At 40.1% G+C, this 18,657-nt stretch overlaps 2 protein-coding genes across 6 annotated transcripts in view; one reads left to right on the forward strand and one right to left on the reverse strand.

The window, feature by feature from the left end:
- syn2b (synapsin IIb) overlaps window positions 1-18,657 on the forward strand; it is a 77,059-nt gene that overhangs the window by 52,601 nt on the left and 5,801 nt on the right. For all 3 annotated transcript variants that reach the window (XM_035152303.2, XM_035152302.2, XM_035152301.2), the window contains exons 6-11: window positions 12,067-12,129; window positions 13,630-13,772; window positions 14,207-14,281; window positions 14,966-15,068; window positions 18,079-18,255; window positions 18,440-18,506. In XM_035152303.2, coding sequence (XP_035008194.2) covers window positions 12,067-12,129; window positions 13,630-13,772; window positions 14,207-14,281; window positions 14,966-15,068; window positions 18,079-18,255; window positions 18,440-18,506 — 628 coding nt within the window. The remainder of the gene's footprint in view (window positions 1-12,066; window positions 12,130-13,629; window positions 13,773-14,206; window positions 14,282-14,965; window positions 15,069-18,078; window positions 18,256-18,439; window positions 18,507-18,657) is intronic.
- Window positions 127-11,153, reverse strand: LOC118104976 (metalloproteinase inhibitor 4). 3 transcript variants are annotated; one of them, XM_035152307.2, is made up of 6 exons: window positions 11,051-11,153; window positions 10,524-10,846; window positions 3,951-4,048; window positions 3,318-3,432; window positions 2,865-2,989; window positions 127-2,550 (listed from the first exon to the last, which is right to left on the reverse strand). In XM_035152307.2, exons 2-6 carry the CDS (start codon window positions 10,660-10,662, stop codon window positions 2,353-2,355), a joined length of 675 nt encoding a protein of 224 aa, XP_035008198.1. In that variant the 5' UTR covers window positions 10,663-10,846; window positions 11,051-11,153; the 3' UTR covers window positions 127-2,352. The 3 variants fall into 3 exon arrangements, with proteins under 3 accessions (XP_035008198.1, XP_035008197.1, XP_035008199.1); XM_035152306.2 differs by lacking the exon at window positions 11,051-11,153 and having other exon boundaries at window positions 10,524-10,978; XM_035152308.2 differs by lacking the exon at window positions 11,051-11,153 and having other exon boundaries at window positions 2,358-2,550; window positions 2,861-2,989; window positions 10,524-10,979.

The following is an 18,657-nucleotide window of genomic DNA, read 5'->3' on the forward strand; positions in this document are numbered from 1 at the left end:
GAGACTACTCTTCTATAAATCTATTCTCTTTTTTAACTGTTAAGGTCATCTCTCAGTTATGTGGAGTCTTATTTTCTAACATTTTGGGAACAGAAGAAAATAAATAAAGAGTCGGTGACACTTTCATCCATTGAGACATTTTATATACAATCTTTTTTGGTACATGGAAATAAAAAAAACTCTATTTAGACAGAAACAGACACATAAATACAAACCAAAACAATTTGTTCAGTATAAAACAAACATGAAATAGTTTGATAGCTCTTTGCTAAAGCCATACAATTATAAGGCATTATCTGTATTTAATTAACACATTTCCAAATGTAACAAATTACTGCATCGTGCAGTTGGAATGAAACTATTTTATTGTTCAAAATGACCCGAATAGGATCTTTATAATTTTCCCTGCTAATGCATGAAAATAATAAGTGTTTTAATCTGTATGACTTCAGCAAAGTAATCCAGTAACCAGACAGGGGTCAATTCAGATTTGGGACATTGAGTCTTTATATTAAATAATGTCTTAAATCCAGGGATGCAAACTCATCAGGGGAAGAAAGGTTGACAGGTGGGAGACGCGGGAGACGAGGGGAGACAGGTGGGAGACGAGGGGAGTGAATAAAAAATGAATGTGTTCTTGCTCTTTACAGCTGTTGCAACTCCTGTTGGGCCAATTAAGACATGACTTAGATGTGACATTTAACCACAACTACTAAACAGAACCTGTCATGAGGTATTTCCAGTTCAGCTCGTGTCCTTCTCAGTCAGCTTGACATTTGCCCGCTTCTAAAGAGACATGATTAGGCTACTGTAACAAGCGTTCAGTTAAACTACATCCTCAGTAACTTTGGTCCCTTTTAGATAAATGTCTACACTCTTGCATCATGAATTTGTCTCGTGTTCCAAAACAAAATCCTGAAGCAAATTGTTCAGTTAAGTATCAGCCTTGCTTATATTGTTTTAGCATACACAGAAAAATAGAACAATCAGGGGCTAATTGGAAGGAGCTCAACTTATGTTGTGATCGAATTGTAACGTTAATAACAACAAATAGTTCCGTAAAGACAGAGCAGGGAGAGAACGTGTGTATGTCCACCAAGACGAGAATAAACAACTGTGTGATCTGCGGTCCTGACAGCTGAGTAGAGTTTTTTGATCAATGTAGTTTCCTCATTAAAGAGGTTTTGCGAACCACCTGTCCCTGAGTTGTTTGCATCCCTGTTCATCATTAACTCATTTATGAAGAGTTATTTCTCCTCTTGTTTGTTAATATCTTACGCCAACGATTTTACAATCTGTTCTTGAACTTGAAGCTTGAGGAGAACCCACTTCCTAAAAATCATAAATTAAAATCATGAATTGAACCCTGTCCTGTTACATCACTTCCTTTAAGGAGACGGGGTGTGGCTTCTACAGGGGGCAGTGCTGTTGTTAAAGCGCTGGATTAGATTTTTTGGCACAGGAAATAGTAATAGAGTTTAACCAAGGAAACTAAACACACACACAAGATAAAAACCTCTACACGCTATAAGACAAGATCCGGTTAGCCTTTAAAACGTTAATTTTCACTGGAATACAATATGTACAGTCTCAGAAATTTGAGAGTTCAAACTGTTGTGATTTAGATGGATGATAATTATGGTCATATATAATATATATTTCTGGACGTCAGGTGTTGCCTTGTTGTAAATACAGTGCATTTTCATTTTCATGGGACAGTTATTTCGATATAAAGGTAAACATTCCACACCAGAAAAGGTGGCAGTGCTCTACCTGCAAAAATGTGTGCACAGAAGTTCTGATGACAGTGTGTAAAGGAAACTTTGCTATGCAGGGTTGTGGCAGAAGTTGACATCTTTTTTTTCCTCTACTTCCCCCATTTTTTTACTGTAATTGTCCACCTTCCCTATACCTCTTTAAGAAAAATATAGCTCGGATTACTATGTAACTCTTTCTAAGTTATGCATGCAAAACATATGAGGTCCTTGATTTTTTTCTTTTGCAAAGGTTATTTATTTTCTCTCCACAGAAATGTTAGAGAGCAGATTCACTGGGTTGAATGATGTGCAGTGAAAGGTCTTCACATATTCTTATTCTGTGGAAAAACAGCAAGTGAAGTGGAATGTGTGAGAGCATGAAAATGACTCAGAGGTCTGCTGAAAGCCCCTGCAGATAATAAGACGTTCGCTAGCACTGCTGTAGAAACCACCTGATCTCAGCTAACAGAAGCTCGGCAGTGAGTTAAGCTCCCTCGAACATAAAAATCTGCCCATTTTTTTATTCAGTGAAATCGCCAAATTTGAGCCACATAAGCACGAAGCAGGAAAGGCGTTACGGGAGGGAAATTACAGGTCAGGGGTCACTCATCTCCAAGAAGTCTTTCTCAGGCGGGGGTCCACCCCGGTACCAGCTGCAGGTCGTGTCGGAGCGGCGGATGCAGGCGTACTGCCGAGCCTGCTCCCCGTTAAGGCTGTTATCCAGCAGCCAGTCAGTCCACAAGCACTCGTTTTCTCCCGTAGACGCACACGGCACCGTATAACAAGTGTTGATCTGAGGGGAGAAGAGTATTTGATTTATTCCGCTCTCATCTCGTTATTTGTTCGCAAATGGTTTAGGGGGGAAGTTAGGAGACTTGATCAGTGTCTCTGAGGACATTTTATACAATGAGATTTGAATTTCCACTGGAAAAAATGATCACAAGACACATGAAAACCTTTTTATGTGCAAAAATGGAAAAGAAAGTTTAAGAGACGAGAAAACCTCGGTGCTTCAAGAGCTCAGTTGCTCTGCTTCCTCTTCTCTGAGACACACGAAAGGGACAAAGATTAATATGTATGAAGAATGAGGGAACAGTCCTTACTCACTCTGCATTCACAGCCCATCTGGTATCTGTAGTTGAGATTCTTCTTCTGTGACAGTGATAAGTTGTCCCACGACTCGACCAGGTCGCATTGGCCAATAGAAATCCTCCCATCGCTCCACATGCTCCCTGATTGGTGACATCACAACATGATCACATGAGATGCGTAGTCCATCTTTGTGTACAGTCTGTAAGCCAGACCAGCTGTTGTCTTTATGCAGGACTAAGCAAACCGGCTGATAGCTGTAATTACTGTATAGAGATGAGAGTGGTGCCATCTAACTCTTAGCAAGAAAGCCAATAAGCAATTGTCCTTACATGTTCAACTATTCCTTTAAAATAGCCATATGGGACAAGGTGTTCCTGTCATTGCCGCTGTGTTTTCTTACTAAAAACATCACTGATGTATTAGTTTGACATCACTGTACGCAGTCTGTGTTGACTTTCATAACTATACCTGAGAGAAGGTACCCTGCTTTATTGTTGTAGTCCAGTTTGACTCCGCACAGTGAGGAGAAGACTGGAGTGTACACATACTGGATATCCTTGGCCTTATCGAAACCTTTGAACATCTGAAATCACAGACACCCAGAGACAAGAGAGGGAAGAGGTTGGTGTTTCAAGAAAAAAAGGGGATGTGGCAGCAATGTTAGCATTAATAATGACAGGACCACAACAGCTAAATATGTCAAAAACTAAATATGTCCCCAAAATATACTGATCCATAATGCCTCAGTCATCAAACAGATATGAAATAGACTACAACACGTAGAGATATATATGTCTGTAAATATATAAATAAACATTTTGGATGTTAAATGGAAACTCTTATCAAGAGCAGATCCTGATTCTGCTATGTAGGTTAAAATGGAGGTGGTCATGTGGAACAACTGAACTGGACTTTTTTTGTGTTTGAATGCTGCCATCCACACACATATTTCAGACTTTTAGGAGGTGGGACCTGTTAGAGTTTATTTACTACTTCTCCTCCCGACAAATGTAATGACACACGTATACGCAGCAGCACAGACAGTCAAAATGATGAACATCTGCACCAGCTGCAGCTTTTACTGCTGCCCAGAGGTCTCACCTTGATCATTTTGATTTCATATTGGATCATCTTCATGTAAGGTGAGGAGCTGTTGCTAGGTGACACTATCTTCTCTCCGGAGATCTTTGCCCTTATCACTGCCAACAGGAAAAGGAACCGAGGATTAATGCCAAATACAAACAAGAGACAAGACAAGAAGGGGGATTTACATGCAAGAGACAATGACAATAAAAACAATCTGATTTATGTTTGTTTATTGACAGTTTTTTCTTCTCTATAGTTTTTAATAGAGGGTTGATGGATGGATGGATGGTCCCAGTCGCTCTCAGTAGTGATACAGGATGTGTCCCCCCTCTCCTCTTGGCAAAATCAAAACCCACATAGAATAACAAGTAGCCCTCTGCTTGCACACTCCCGTTAACTGACTCCACTCACACGTGTATTTATACAGTATATCTCACACACCGCTCACACGATATGCACGCTGGTGCCAAACCATATCTGGCACAGAGGTGACTGTCCATTATTTTATCCCGTGCTGTAAATCAAATAGACGAGAAAAGCAGCAGGATAATTGGTCTGTGGTTCTCGACAGGAAAGTAACACCATCTCATTTAGAGAGAAAATATTCATAATAATCATAATATTATGAACATTACAGGTTTTACTCATCCAGACCACAACATGCAGCAGTCCACACTGTGCCAAATCAAACTTCAGTATTATAGACTTCACTGCTAGAAATCGACTTTTTTCCTTCCCACAAACCAATAAAATTTGCACGTCTGCATTACTTTTCCTGTCAACTGACAAAGTAATTCCACAGTAAAACATTTCCTTTACACTAATAACACTGTTGCAGCTCAATAACTCAAACATAATCAAGATCACAGCTATAGCTGCATGTGATACTCTGAAGAGCAGCGGCACAAAGGCAGTATATGAATGTACAATATAATTCTGAAGAGATTTCTAGTTCAAGTTTCTTAGATCATATAGGGTTACATTTTATATGCTAAAATATGTTGATTAGTATTTGACCTGGAGTGCGAGTTCAATTTGTCTTTTCAAATAAACTGGATGTAAAGAATATTCTTATCACTTAACACTGGTATATATTTGCCATTTCTTTCCTTCCACATATCTCTGGGAGGGAGAAAACAGTCGCCTGTAGAGTCACCAGAGTGAGATGCAGAAAGACGGAGAGATTAGAGGAACAGAGAGGCAAACATTCTGCCAGTGACCTTGGTAAAATCTTGAACGAGAGGGAAAAGCTACAGGATTAACGAGAGGGAGAGAAAGTGTGACCCAGCACCCCTCCTAACCCGCTCGCTCTCTCATACAGCTAAGAAAACCACCCCCTTGTTTTTGCTCCTCGCTCATCACATAACTACATCGCGGTTTTGTCTGCTGGTCAGAGGAGGAGGAGGAGCTCGGCGTGTTCTGTGAAATCGGTTTCAGGAGAAGAAAAAAACGTCTTTTGTTTGTTGTACATGCAGCAAGACGGAAAGGCAGGACTCCATACAAACGTACAGACAGAAAGTGAATGTGAACTTGTGGGAATTCGTGTAGTTCATATGAGGTGAAGTAGAAAACATCCTGAATCTTTAAAAAATCAATTGGAGGCTAAACAAAGACAATACAAAGGCCAGACTTCTTGAAATGGGAGCTTATAAAAAGTACATTTAAAGTGTAATTAGCCCATAGATGCTCTATAATACCTTGTAATGCATTTTACATTGTCAGACCTTGTAAGGGAGCATTTACCTTTATACTCACCCACACACTTGTAGCTGTGACCTGGAAAATCCATGCAAAGAGCTACAATAGCCCTCAGTAGAGCACATACTTCCACCAAGGCCCAACAGGCCCTTTAAATTCAACCAAGCTGCATTATATTTCACAAACTCATAGATATCAGTTCCCTTAATGTACCTTTTTAAAAAAATCAAGATCCATGAATTATTCTCTTGGAAATTGTAAAAAATGTTGAAAAACACCCTATCTTCAATGTTAAAGAAAGTTCGAAATTCTGATCATTACCCAAATTGAACAAGTTCCTCCCTGACCCACACTGCATCTGTCCTCCAAGGTTTGTGCAAATCTGTTCAGTTGTTTTTGTGCAATCTTGATCACAAACAAACAAACCAATCAACAAACAAATGCATGGTTCCATGCTGAATATTTCTCTCGTGTAGTAGGCCGCCCAATTACAACCCCGAAATACATACATGCTTCTTTCTAGCCCATGTTTTCAGATTCCATGTACATGATGAGCACGTTTAGTATCAATACTGAACTTTTTCTGATATAGAGAATTGATAGCTGTCTAAACATACAAAAGCCAGCAGACTGTTAGCTTAGCTCAGAATAAAAGCAAGGGTAACTGCCAGTCAGTACATTTACATCAGTACACCCACTTCCTCGGCTATTATATCACTCAATAAGACTATGATAATAAATATACAGGAATACTACACTGTACCAACGATCATAGTATTGCCATCTTTGCCCTGTTTGTTCAGATCATCAAGGAGAAACGTGTGTAAGTAGATTAAGTTAAATTTGCTGCCCCACTTAAGTCTGAATGATGGGTGTATGTGGTCTATTAATGACGAGTAATACCCAAAGCCATAGCAGTGCTCTTTGAAAGGATCAAATCGTGGGCAGTCTGGGCTTTGGCCATACATCAGTGCAACTTGTCGAAAGACAGAAGTTGCTGTAGCCAATTAGCCAAGAAAAGTACAGTCATTTTTTATTACAGCAGATCAGGGCTTTTAATCATTTATCAATACAATATCTGCTCTTGCCAGATAAGAATTTAAAAAATCAGGGTTGGGTCATGTTCAGCACAGAATACTTTTTGGACAATTTTGACATCACTTATCGATGAGGTGTTCTGCAACAATTTAACTGCAGAACTTGTTTTTTTTTTTCCAAGCTGATGATTGATTCTTTTGGCCCAGATTCTCTGAAATATTTACCCCCCACCTCGACATCCTCTGAACCGGACAGGCTAGTTTACCCACTCGATTCAACTGCTGCAGCTGTGTAACAAGCAGGAATCAGGACAGGCATGCCTGCAGAGGGAAAGTGTCCGTGCATCCGCCTCACGGCCACATAACCCAGGAAATATTGCAAACTTGTACCATGAGAACTGATGTAGTAAGTAACTTCCCCCCTCCCACATGAATCGGCACCCTTGTCATGCTCACAAAGCTGGACTGTCAGTGGGCTTTCACTCTGATATTGTTAGTATGCAGCCCATTAGACCAAGCCTATAGACATGGAAATGAAGTAGGGAGAACGAGGGAAAGAAAGAGAGAGAGATGGATTAGGCTGTGTTGGCATGGCTTGGCCTCTGTCCAACACACACACACTCACACACACACACACACACACACACACACACACACACACACACACCTACACACACACAATCTAAAATACACGAACATGGAGAGGGATTCAGCCAAGGTTTCTCCAGATGGGATATTAGTCAGATGTACAGCTTTATTCAAAGGGTTCAGCAACTCTGTCAACAACAGTCAGGTCAACTAAAGGCCACCACCAGTCTATCCTTATAACACAACCAGGAGAGTTTAACTATTAACACTTATTGTAAATTAGGCATTTTCCCATTTTGTTATTTATGGGTTCAGGAAATTGCATCCTACATAAAAGGGGATCCCTGACGTTTGTGTCGAAAACAGCACTCAAACGTATAAATCTAAAAACAGGGACAAGGCCCCAAACAGACCAGAGGAAATGGGACCTAATTACAAAAGAACATGTGGTCAATTGACCTTGTGCCAAACCCTGCTCCGACTGAGTTACTCTTGCTACACCTATCAAGCTTTTTGTCCTTGCACAGGACATATGCAATTTACAAATACGTATATGTATATTTGTGGGCAATTTGATATTCTTTGCAGCCTTTGAAAAAATTCGTTATTGATTTCACACAGAGGTAAACAGAAGCAGCTAAGAGTCAATGATTTTGTCACCTGTTGTTAGCATATTTTCTCTTAGCTGCTGGCTAATGGAAAAGGTTTAAAACTGTTTGTCTGTTTGACTCGTTATATATATATAAACTTGGTGGGTTGCATTTCATATTGATCAAGAAGAAATGATTTCACTTGTGTAGCGTTAGCCAGAGCTAGAGACAGTTCGAACTATTTCACGCTGGAAAGTCCCACAAGTAAAACGGCAACGTGTAGCTTATGCAAGACTTCAGTTTCGAAATGTTAACTAATGTTGCCAATTACAACGCTCAAAGTCCAGGTATTGGAATTGGTATCAAGAAGGGGAAAATGGAACTGGAACATCTCTACCTGTTAACAAACAATAATATTGACCTTGTTAATTCTTTGCTGCATGGCTTTGTAAGTATGTTAGCGTTATTACTGTAGATAGTTAGCTCATTAGTTAAATGTGCTAACATTTGCAGTATTACACATGATCAGACGATTCTTTTTGCACCCATATTTCGGGTTTGGGAAAGGATTAACTCTTAGATTACCAAGTATTGTTCTTACTACAGCCTCATTCTCACTGATTCAACACATGGAGAAATCTGTAGCTTGTGAGCTGTGGCTCAGGTGATGAGCAGTCGTCGTCTAACCAGAAGGTCAGGTTCGATCAGTCTTCCCCATTCCGCATGCAATAGAAATACAGACCATTCTACCAGCCGGGTTCCACTGCTAAGCTATGATTGGAAAGCAATTAGAACCAATTTGGTTTTGGTGCAGTGCTTCAAACAGAAAAAATATGGCTCACCATGTAACATGCATAATTTTGTAATGGGATTGTTTCAAAAATTATGTTTTAGGTTTTGAATGGTGGCTTCATGATGGAGAATAATGTGTGACTCTTTTATGACTTCAGACCAAAATAATTATGGTCATAAACACCGACCTTGTTTGGTCAGGATCTTCAGACTTTTCAGTTCAGGCTGAACCAAAGCAAAAGGTGTCAAATGCGCCTCGTACCACAGGCAAGACCAAACTACCAAAATTGTATCCGGCCAAAATAGGTGGTCTTGGTCTGGATTAAACTGAACCATGGTTCAGTTCGTTTGTTGAGTGAAAACACTGTTTTGGACTTTTGGACTAATTGCAGGAAGTTGAAACAGCATTAAACTCTAGAGGTAATTTTAAAAAAGCACAAGCTTTACTGGTCTCTCTATGAACTGAGTTGCAAAGGCTCGCAGGTTTGCTTTCAGTCTTCGCCTCCAACAATGTAATGTTTGAACGATGAGGATGTTCATTCGGCACATTCAAACTAGTGTCAAGTACCATAATGATGTTACAGTGGCAATGTGATTAATGAAAGTAACCGGTTCGATCATTTTCTTCAAACAAACGGACAAAAGTGTGCCATCTACAAACCAATCAATGTCAAGAAGCCCACATGGGGACAACCATAGGTCACATGTCACACAGAATTCTTTAGTGAGCTCCCTAGATTGCAACATGAAACCAAAACTTACTAACAAAACTGAATAATCACTCTTATATCTCACTCATGGATGACACACTTCATATGTGAAACTCTGTCCTAAAAACATTGCCCCAAATAGTCCAACTCCCATTGTGTTCCCATAACCCAGTTCTAATTGGTGTTATGGAGGTTTTGAAAACAGGCCTCAGCCTCCATTTCATACTGACAATTTTTTGAGGCACATATTTTCAAAGCGCTTTGAAGCGGCTGACCCTTCTCTAAACCTGGATTCACATTCAGACCAATTAGAAAACAAGACTATTCTTCCTCTACTTTCTCTCCCTCGCTCTCCTCTGCTGGAGTGTAACCTTTGACAGAAGCACATACTCCAGCTTTCCACAGTCTGGAGCCAAGTACTCAAAGTCAGAGCAGAGTGTTGGTTTTGGCCTCTGCTGAGACAAGACAGAAGAGGATGACGGGGGGTGTCAGACAGAGAGACAGGCAGACAGCTCGACACACAGACAGATAGAAAGTAGGCCGGGGCCACACAGTGCTGTCGGCTTTCTATGGTTTGTTTTTATGTGATTGAGAGCAAGACGACTGAAATACATAACCACAGAAAACAGATAGTGGGGCTGCCCTGTTTTCACATAGAGTGATAAATAAAAGATAAAAAGAAAGAAGGGTGAATCTGTTTTTCTTCTTTTGACTCACTGGGGAAAAAAAAAACTTGTTATAACATTAATAACATAATATTAATCAATAATAATTCCACTAATTGCCCATGATCCACACTACTCACTACACAGTCATCCTATATAAAGCTTTAATAACATTGACTCTGAAATCTTTCTGTGAACAATTGATATTTTCTTTAAATAAAGCTGGAAAAAGCCACAATAATAAATCACCTGCCGTGAGAAGCTTCGCCTAGAAACTCTATTGATTAGTTCTGTATCAGCAGGTTTACTCTTTAGAATGGAATGTATTGTCATTAAGTTGATCAATAAGCCAAATGATCAATCAGTTAGTTCAGAGGGGGGCCCACTCCTCCCAATTTGGTTAGTGAATTTACAGTCTGAGGAACTTAAAATCACTTTCCTAGTTTTATTGAAGGCAGCAGCTTTTCGATTTTAAACTAAATGCATCGATCTCCAGGCAATAACTTACCGATCTCAGCGCTGCAGAATAGCTGCTGTGGGTGTGCTGGGTGGCAGCTACATCCCTCCACTGCTACCTCCATGCCTGCACCGAGCAAAAGGAGCACCCAGAGCCCCAGACACACAATCCGCTCTTGGGACACAGCCATGACGACTCTGGCAAACCTGAGTCCGCTCCACAAGTCGATGGACGCTCGGCAGCCTCTTCTGATCCCGTCAAGTTCCCCCGGGAAGCAAATCAGCAAGCAGTCAGCAGAGGGAGGAGGGAGGGGTGGTGCAGATGAGACAGTAGAGTTGAAGCAGTAAGAAAACTTCTGCTGAGATGAAGTGCGGCTGTGGATAGAAATATTTTCATAAGTTTAAAATACACCTCTGAATTAAAGCTGCTGGAGCAAGTAACTTGAAGGGAAGGTTGCTGCCGCTCTCTCGCTCTCTCTCTCTCTCTCTCTCTCTCTGCCTCTCCTCTCTCTGCCTCTCCTCTCTCTCTCCTCTCTCTCTCTCTCTCTCCCTCTGCAGACAACACACAGAGAAACTTACAATAGTCGGATCCCCTCACACTCTGGTCCTGAATGCTGAGAGGGTCGCACACAGGGAGCCTCTTATGCACACTTTAGGGACAGCCTCCTCAAACACAGAAAGGAAAACTACCATCCTTTGCCTCTTCTTCTTTCCGTCTTTTGATGTCCTCCCTCTCCTCCCAGAGGCTGCTGTTGGTGTCAGACTCGGTCGTGGATGTTTTGAAAATGCAATAACTAGTTTTACTGGATTTGTTAACAACAAAATCCAAGTTAATGCAAATGGTATAAAAGTTACAGTTGGAACAGGAATTGCTGTGTTGGTGAGAAACCACATTTCCAATCTTAACTAAATGACTCTCCACTATAATCAAATGTGTTTTTCCACAGATAATATACAGATAGTTTGTTGTTGTGTGGAGGCAAAGAGTCACATATAACATGTTTAGATGTTTGAGGTAGTTACGGATCACTCTGCATTAGGTAGCAAGCCTCACTGACATTTATCAATGACTTTTGTTGAGATATTTGTTTTAATCCAGGACATTAACACACACATACTTAGAGGATGAATCCTAGTAACTGACTTTCCCTCTAGTGCCACCAGCAGGTCATATTCTGTAAATTTATCTTATTTAGTCAGACATTCGTGGTTCCCAGAGGATGATTGTGAGTGTTTTTATACATCAAATATCGATATTGATATGAACGTCATAATTGATCAAGCTGTATTCAGTAATATTACTTCAACAGGTTTATCTCATGTGTCTGTATCAGTTTCCTTGAATCGGTTTGTTTGTTCAAATTACCTTTTTCTGTGTTAATATGCTCTCTGCATAAAATGGCTTTCTTCTCAAATAATTATATATGGCAGTGTTAAGAGCTCCAGGGCATTAAGGCGTCATTATCTCCATACATCTGTGAACAGTGGAGCTGGAGTTATTCACTTAAAGGGCCGCTGTAGTTTTATGGATAACATCTGTTGTCATTTAGTTTTGTTCATCTTCATTTATCATCATTTATCCCGTTTCGTTTCAGATTACAACACCAAGCTTCCCAGTGGTGGTGAAGATCGGACACGCCCACTCTGGAATGGGAAAGGTAACGTAGATTTGTTTACAAACAATCCTCCATCAATGTTCATTGTGGTTCTGGCTGTGATGTACAAATGGAAGAACAGTTATTTTACTAGATTATAATGCCACGTTGTTGGAATGTAAAAGCACATGAAAGGTTTGACTCGAAATTAGGAGAAAGTAGCCACATGGTGGAGTGCAGCGGACCCATTAGACTGCTGCATCATTTGACATATTACCGTTTGGAAGTGGTTTAAAATCTCTCTGTGTGCCCAGAGGTAGTTGAATAAGCACCAGCACATCTGGGCCCACGTTGATTGTACTGTGTAATGCTCTCTCTCACATACACCACCACTTATTTCCATTCTTCATCCTCTGTCTTTCTCTAATTCTACTTTATTTCTCAGTTTTTTTCCCCTTCATGGCTGCGGCACATCTTTCTTTATATTCCCCCTCACTTCACTTTTTCTCCTCTCTTTCTGCTGTTATCGACCGGGAACTGTGCTAATATTTTTTCCACGTGAAATGAGTGTGATGTGTTTATCCTTTTTCTATCCCACCTCATTGATCCACCACACATCATTCCCCTGAAACGCTCCATCTGATATTATGTTATTGTCTTTTCTCTGCATCTAACTGGGTCCTTTTATCACCCTGTTCCCTTTTGGATCTTTTTTTTCAGACTCCATCTAATCTTTACCTGTTTTTTACCTTAGATGTAAATATCACACTTTATCTGCTTTTTGCTGCTGTTGCATACCCCTCAGAGGAATAGTTTTTTAAAAAACACGTTTATGCAGTGTACTTTTTTTAGATAAATTACAAGCAAAGTACCTCACTGAAAATCAGCAGTTATTGAGTTTGCATTGTTTAAATTGTTAATCTTTTGTGCATATTTAAAGGAATAGTCTGACATTTAAGAAAATACTGACCCCAATCTCATATCTGTACGTAACATACAGCCAGCTGATTAGCTAAGCTGTTTAAATTTAGCATTGTTTAAAAAATTTAGTTAGATTTTTTTCTATATATCAAACCAATTGGATAGAAAGTGTTTTCTATTTAGCTTTAGATGTGCTGGTAGGATGATTCCTTTACCTTTGTAACTACTAAACCAACTGTCTTCTGGCTCTAGCTCCAAACGATTCTCACTGAGACAAGAGTGGTGTGGAACGTCTCATCCGTCTCTCAGCAAAACACAAAGCCTCTAGTTTAATAAGAAGAAAAACATCCATTAGCTTCTCTGTAGTTAGCTACAGTAAATCTCAGCCCACGTTGTAGAGAGATTGGCTACATCGGATCTAGAACTTCCTTGAATTTCCTTCCTGTGAGGCAACAGTGCCACCGCACCGCCAAAGAAATACAAATACAAAATAATGATCCCAGAAAATGTCTAAAATATACCATTTAACTTTTTATAGCTCTGGTTTTATTGTGAAGACAAAACCTAAACAGGAAGTAATTACCAGCATACTGACCACGACTTTGAATAAACAATGTTTCCACTTGTATTTTTCCTCTGTAGGTGAAAGTGGACAATGTGAGTGATTTCCAGGACATTGCAAGTGTGGTGGCCATCACTCAGACCTACTGCACCACAGAGCCATTCATAGACGCCAAGTACGACATCAGGGTCCAGAAAATCGGCACTGACTACAAAGCATACATGTAAGTGTGATACTCTTTATTTGTTAGCTGCGTTCAGGGAAAAACATTGGGTTTAATTTATTGGGTAACAGAGAAGACATTTCCATTAACAGAGCATGAACTTTAAACAACCCGAAATGTAACGTTTGCTGTTTAATAGGTCTGTTCTTTTTCTTTTCATGATTTTTGTTGTGTGTCACCCTGTATTTGTTGTTTGTTGTGTGCACTCACTGTAAAACAGACCATGTGGTAACTGGCCTATTTTCCAGGATGCTAATCAGCCTGTGCTTGTTTCCAGACCACACACGCATTTGACACAAAATAAACGCTAAAACCGTAACACTGCTGCTACAAGGCTGTCAAGTTCTGTCTGAGTTTATTTTCCCATAGCTATAATTTCTACAAGTGATGAATGTCTGTAATAATTTAATGCCCAATTTCCTCTCCTTTTCCAGGCGAACATCCATCTCTGGTAATTGGAAGAGCAACACCGGGTCTGCCATGTTGGAACAAGTAGCCATGACTGACAAGTGAGCAACGCTTCCACATCAGTGATGCTCGGGCTGCCCTGGTGTCACACACACGTCATGTTGTTATGTCACAGTCACAGATCTATTCAGACGAAAGCAGTTCACATGAGTAAACATGTTTGGAAATTAGCTGATATTTGTGAATCCATTTTCTAATGGGTATATTTGACACAATTAGTTGCGGATGGTTCATGGCTAAAATCTGGATTATACTCTTTTCTCTAAGCGTGTGTAATTATTGATAATAATAGTGCATGCAGCTCACTGGCTCAACAGTAGCAAAGCAGTTATTTTCCCTTTTACATCCAGTGTCTGAACAAACAACTTTCCGCTCCCACAAAAATCAGGAAGTATCAGCCATTCTTTCTCAAAGTCAGTGTTTTCCATCACAAATCACCTTTTGCGAAAACTAAAACAAAACCATTAAAATGAGCAAAGGTCCCTAAATCGGTGACAGATAATAACAGAGTACGCTACAGATACTTTAATGCTTCCAAATTTGAGCGTATAATTGTCTGGTGAAGCTGACACTGCTCTTGTACAGTCACGTTATCCTTTGGGTCAATATTGATCCAACCTTATCCCATCTGCAAGTAGCCCAGTGGTTTTATTTTATTTTCTGGGAACAGATTCTACGTTTTAAAGTTCTAATCCAGTAAACATGTGCTCTTCTCTTTGGGACAGGTATAAGCTGTGGGTTGATACCTGTTCAGAGATCTTTGCAGGACTGGATATCTGTGCCATCAAAGCCATCTGTGGGAAGGATGGTAATGACTACATTACTGAGGTGAGAAAAACACAAGGCAGACAAACTCAAAAGGCATTGACCAGCCAGTGTGCCGGTACCAGACTGTAATTCTCCTGCATTTTGTTTGAACTCGTTGACACTGGCCTGTGGGAGTTGTATTTCATAAGAGCCCTAATAAGGTCTCTGTGTCTTAAATTTAGCTTGTCTGGCCTAATTTGCCAGGCTGGCAATTAGAATATGTAGCTGGGAATAAACCAATTGAATAAAACCTGAATACACACGATGAGTATGATTATTCTCTATTGCTATAATAATCATGTATCTCAATATTTACTCTATTTGTGTGTTTATGTTTCTCTCTCAACAAAGTGCTCTGTCTGGGTCCATTTCAGCCTCCATGTCTCTGTCTTCCTTTTTTTTACATATTGGTTTCATGTGTCACAATCTTTAACCTTGAAGTCAGGATCACAATGTTTGTAAATTACACATTAATGGAAGTTATGTGCTTTGCTGTAATAATTAATTTCCTAAAAATCATTAACATTTAGTATCACTAACAGATGTAGTGGACGAGGCAAGCAGGCAAGTAGAAGTGTGTATCAACATAACAGTGACAAGGTATATGAAAGTATGCAACTGAAAGCAGGATACAATTTGATACAATAAGATACAATAATCCTTTATTAGTCCCTCAATGGGAAATTCTGTTGTGTTACAGCATCGAAAATAAAAAGCATCAGTAAAACTTGAATTACCACACTGTGGTTGTATGCTTCTGCCAACCAGTGCAGTTTCCGTGTACATATTTCTACATACTTTTCCCCCCAGATTCATATAAGGTCACTGTGACCTTTGACCTTTGACCACCAAAATCTGATCAGATCATCCTTGAGTCCAAGTGAATATTTGTACCAAAGTTGAAGAAATTCCCTCGAGGCATTCTTGAGATATTGCGTTCAGGGGAATAGGACGGACAGACAACCCGGACACATAATGCTTCAGACCAATGGCTGTCACCGGCTCAGAGGAATAATAATTACCGACTATACATGCAACACAAACATGAGGAAAAATAAAAATAGGAGAAATAGAAACATAAAAAAAATATTAAATTAGCAATAATACATGTATATACAATGTTAACTGAACACACAGACAAGGTTGCACTTAGGAAGATATTGAGATTGCACAGACAAATGAACTCCTGACAGTTTATATGAAATTACACCAGAGTGAATTACTAGTGCAGAGCAAGATGTCGCTGTGCAGTGGGTTAGATACACAGAGATTCCCTACAGCGATCTCAGTTGTAGCCGTAGGCAGCAGGAAGCCGGATCCGAACCCACACACCATGACACAGCTGCAGAATTGAAATCTGAAGAGGTAGCTCATGAATGAACAGGAAGTCTAATTGCTGGAGGTTGTAACATAGAGCTCGGTTGCGGTGACAGTAGCCAGGAGGAGTTCCTGGACAGTGGAGAGGCCGGTTCAGATGAGCAGGGCTGTGGAGGCTCAGGCTAATGGAATGAAACAGGCACGGGATGTAAAATGGAAATAAAACTCTTACAGCCACAGGGCGAGAAAACAAAACAAGGTTTGGTGAGACAGTTTGAGAGATTTAGGTTCATGTGATGTTCAAGGCTTCCTACAGAGGTAGTAGTTATTCATGTAAGTGGCAGTAAAGAGAAGTGAAGTGTGGTTTCCTGTGTAGAGTGAACAGGTAAGAAAGCTGAAGAGATCATGTGACTGGCAGGAGCAGAAACTGAAGTAGAAAAACAAGGTGAAAAGTGAGGCTTGACAAGGTTTGGAAAATTGCATCATAATTACAAACCCCCGGTGAGGAGGAGGAGGAGGAGGAGGAGGAGGAGGAGATGATACAAAGCCACACTGACACGAACACTGTCACACAATATCCACTTTTCTAAACATCCCACACAAACTTACATGAAGCCTGACTGTCAGGAGGAAAAATTTTGAAATGTCATGGAAGGTAGAGTTGAAACTAAAGTGGGAGAGATGTGAAAAACATTCATTCCCATGAGTCACCGTCGCTGAGAAGTGTTGTCCTTTTTTTCATAAGGGTGCAGTTAAAGTGGGTGTGTGTGTTTAAAGGATGTTGATTGCTCCTTAAAATACAGAATAGCTCTGGTGTTGTTCAGCAGCAGCAGCCTGGCTGTTATATTGATTCCTATGTTTTGTGCAGACACAGGCTGCCAGTGTATGTTGAAGGGTACACACACATCTGTTACATTGCATTACATTTAGCTGACGCTTTCATCCAAAGCGACTTACAATAAGTGCATCAACCATGAGGGTACAAACCCGGAACAACAAGAATCCAATTTTCCAGTGATTCACTTATTGTTACCCCAGTCAAGGAGGTTATATTTTCGCTCTCGTTGTTTGTGTTTAAGCAAGATTGCACAAAAACTACTGAATAGATTTCCACAAAACGAGATGGATGCAACATGGGTCAAGACAGAATCTTATGAATTATATTTTGTTGTGGATCCAGATTTATTTTTTTCCATTTTCTTTATCATTGACAATTTTTTTATATTTTCACAAATTTTCCAGGGATTCATTTATGGATCTTGATGGTGTATGCAATGTGGTGTGACTTGATTGAATGTAATGTATTGTTGGGCCTTACTGTAGGTATGTGCTGTACACTTACTCCCATTCTAATTTGTAATTGTATAAGATTACTTCTTTGAGGTGGGATTAAATAACAAAGCACCTAAAATACTTTGCAATCCTAATGTCAAAAATGATATAAAAATGGTAGATGACATAGAAGAGTAGGAGCCTAAATATATGATCTATAATCTGTTCAAATCAATCCAAACTAATTCTCAATATCTTTTCTATATGGGAAAAGGTTACAGTCCTACAAGCCCAGCAATTAGCCATTATCACATTTGTCTTGGGACCATTATGCCATTTAACTTTTTATTTGTTTTCACTTACTTTCTGGTCAATAATATCTCATTCATCTCAACATCTCAGTCAAATAACATTTCTATATTTCTGTGCTCTGTTTCTCCAGGTTGTGGGTTCATCTATGCAGTTAATCGGTGACCACCAGGCAGAGGACCGCCAGCTCATCTCAGAGGTGGTGGTCACAAAGATGAACCAGGTTCTGGCTGCCAGGTCGTCCTCTGCCTCCCGTTCACCCGCCCGCTCCCCTCAGGGCATGAAGCCGACCACCGTGCAGCCCCAGCAGGTAGACACACGAGTGTATAAGACTTTAATGCCTAAGAGAAAATCTTTTTTTTATGGCTCACTGCTGATTCTTTACCCAAACCCTCGGACTCATGATTTCTTTTCAATCCCACTCTCTCTCTCTTTCTTTCTTTCTTTGTTTTTCTTTCTCTCTGCGTTTCCTCCGCCCACTCACTCTCTCTCAGACTGCCGCCCTGAAGGAAGGAGTCGCAGATCCGAACAGGACCTCAGGCCCGCGCCCTCAACCTCAAGGTTGTCTGAACACTGTTGTTCATTGTAACACGAGTTCTGCCACTGTGGTGCCAAAGCATGTCTAAGAACAACTCAAGAAATCTTACTGAAATGAAATATCCAGGATTTGAAAAACGTAAAAAGAGCTCTGTGTCAAACTGACTACTGCCAT

Source organism: Hippoglossus stenolepis, chromosome 3 (genome assembly GCF_022539355.2).
Source record: "Hippoglossus stenolepis isolate QCI-W04-F060 chromosome 3, HSTE1.2, whole genome shotgun sequence".
NCBI lineage: Eukaryota > Metazoa > Chordata > Actinopteri > Pleuronectiformes > Pleuronectidae > Hippoglossus > Hippoglossus stenolepis.

What these genes read in the sequence shown, in the direction of transcription:
- LOC118104976 (XM_035152307.2), bottom strand. Translation starts at nt 10,662, where the DNA reads ATGGCTGTGTCCCAAGAGCGGATTGTGTGTCTGGGGCTCTGGGTGCTC. An exon ending in ATGAAATCAAAATGATCAAG is followed by an intron (nt 3,433 to 3,950) that starts GTGAGACCTCTG and finishes CTGTGATTTCAG; the next exon opens with ATGTTCAAAGGTTTCGATAA. An exon ending in AGCAGGGTACCTTCTCTCAG is followed by an intron (nt 2,990 to 3,317) that starts GTATAGTTATGA and finishes GTCACCAATCAG; the next exon opens with GGAGCATGTGGAGCGATGGG.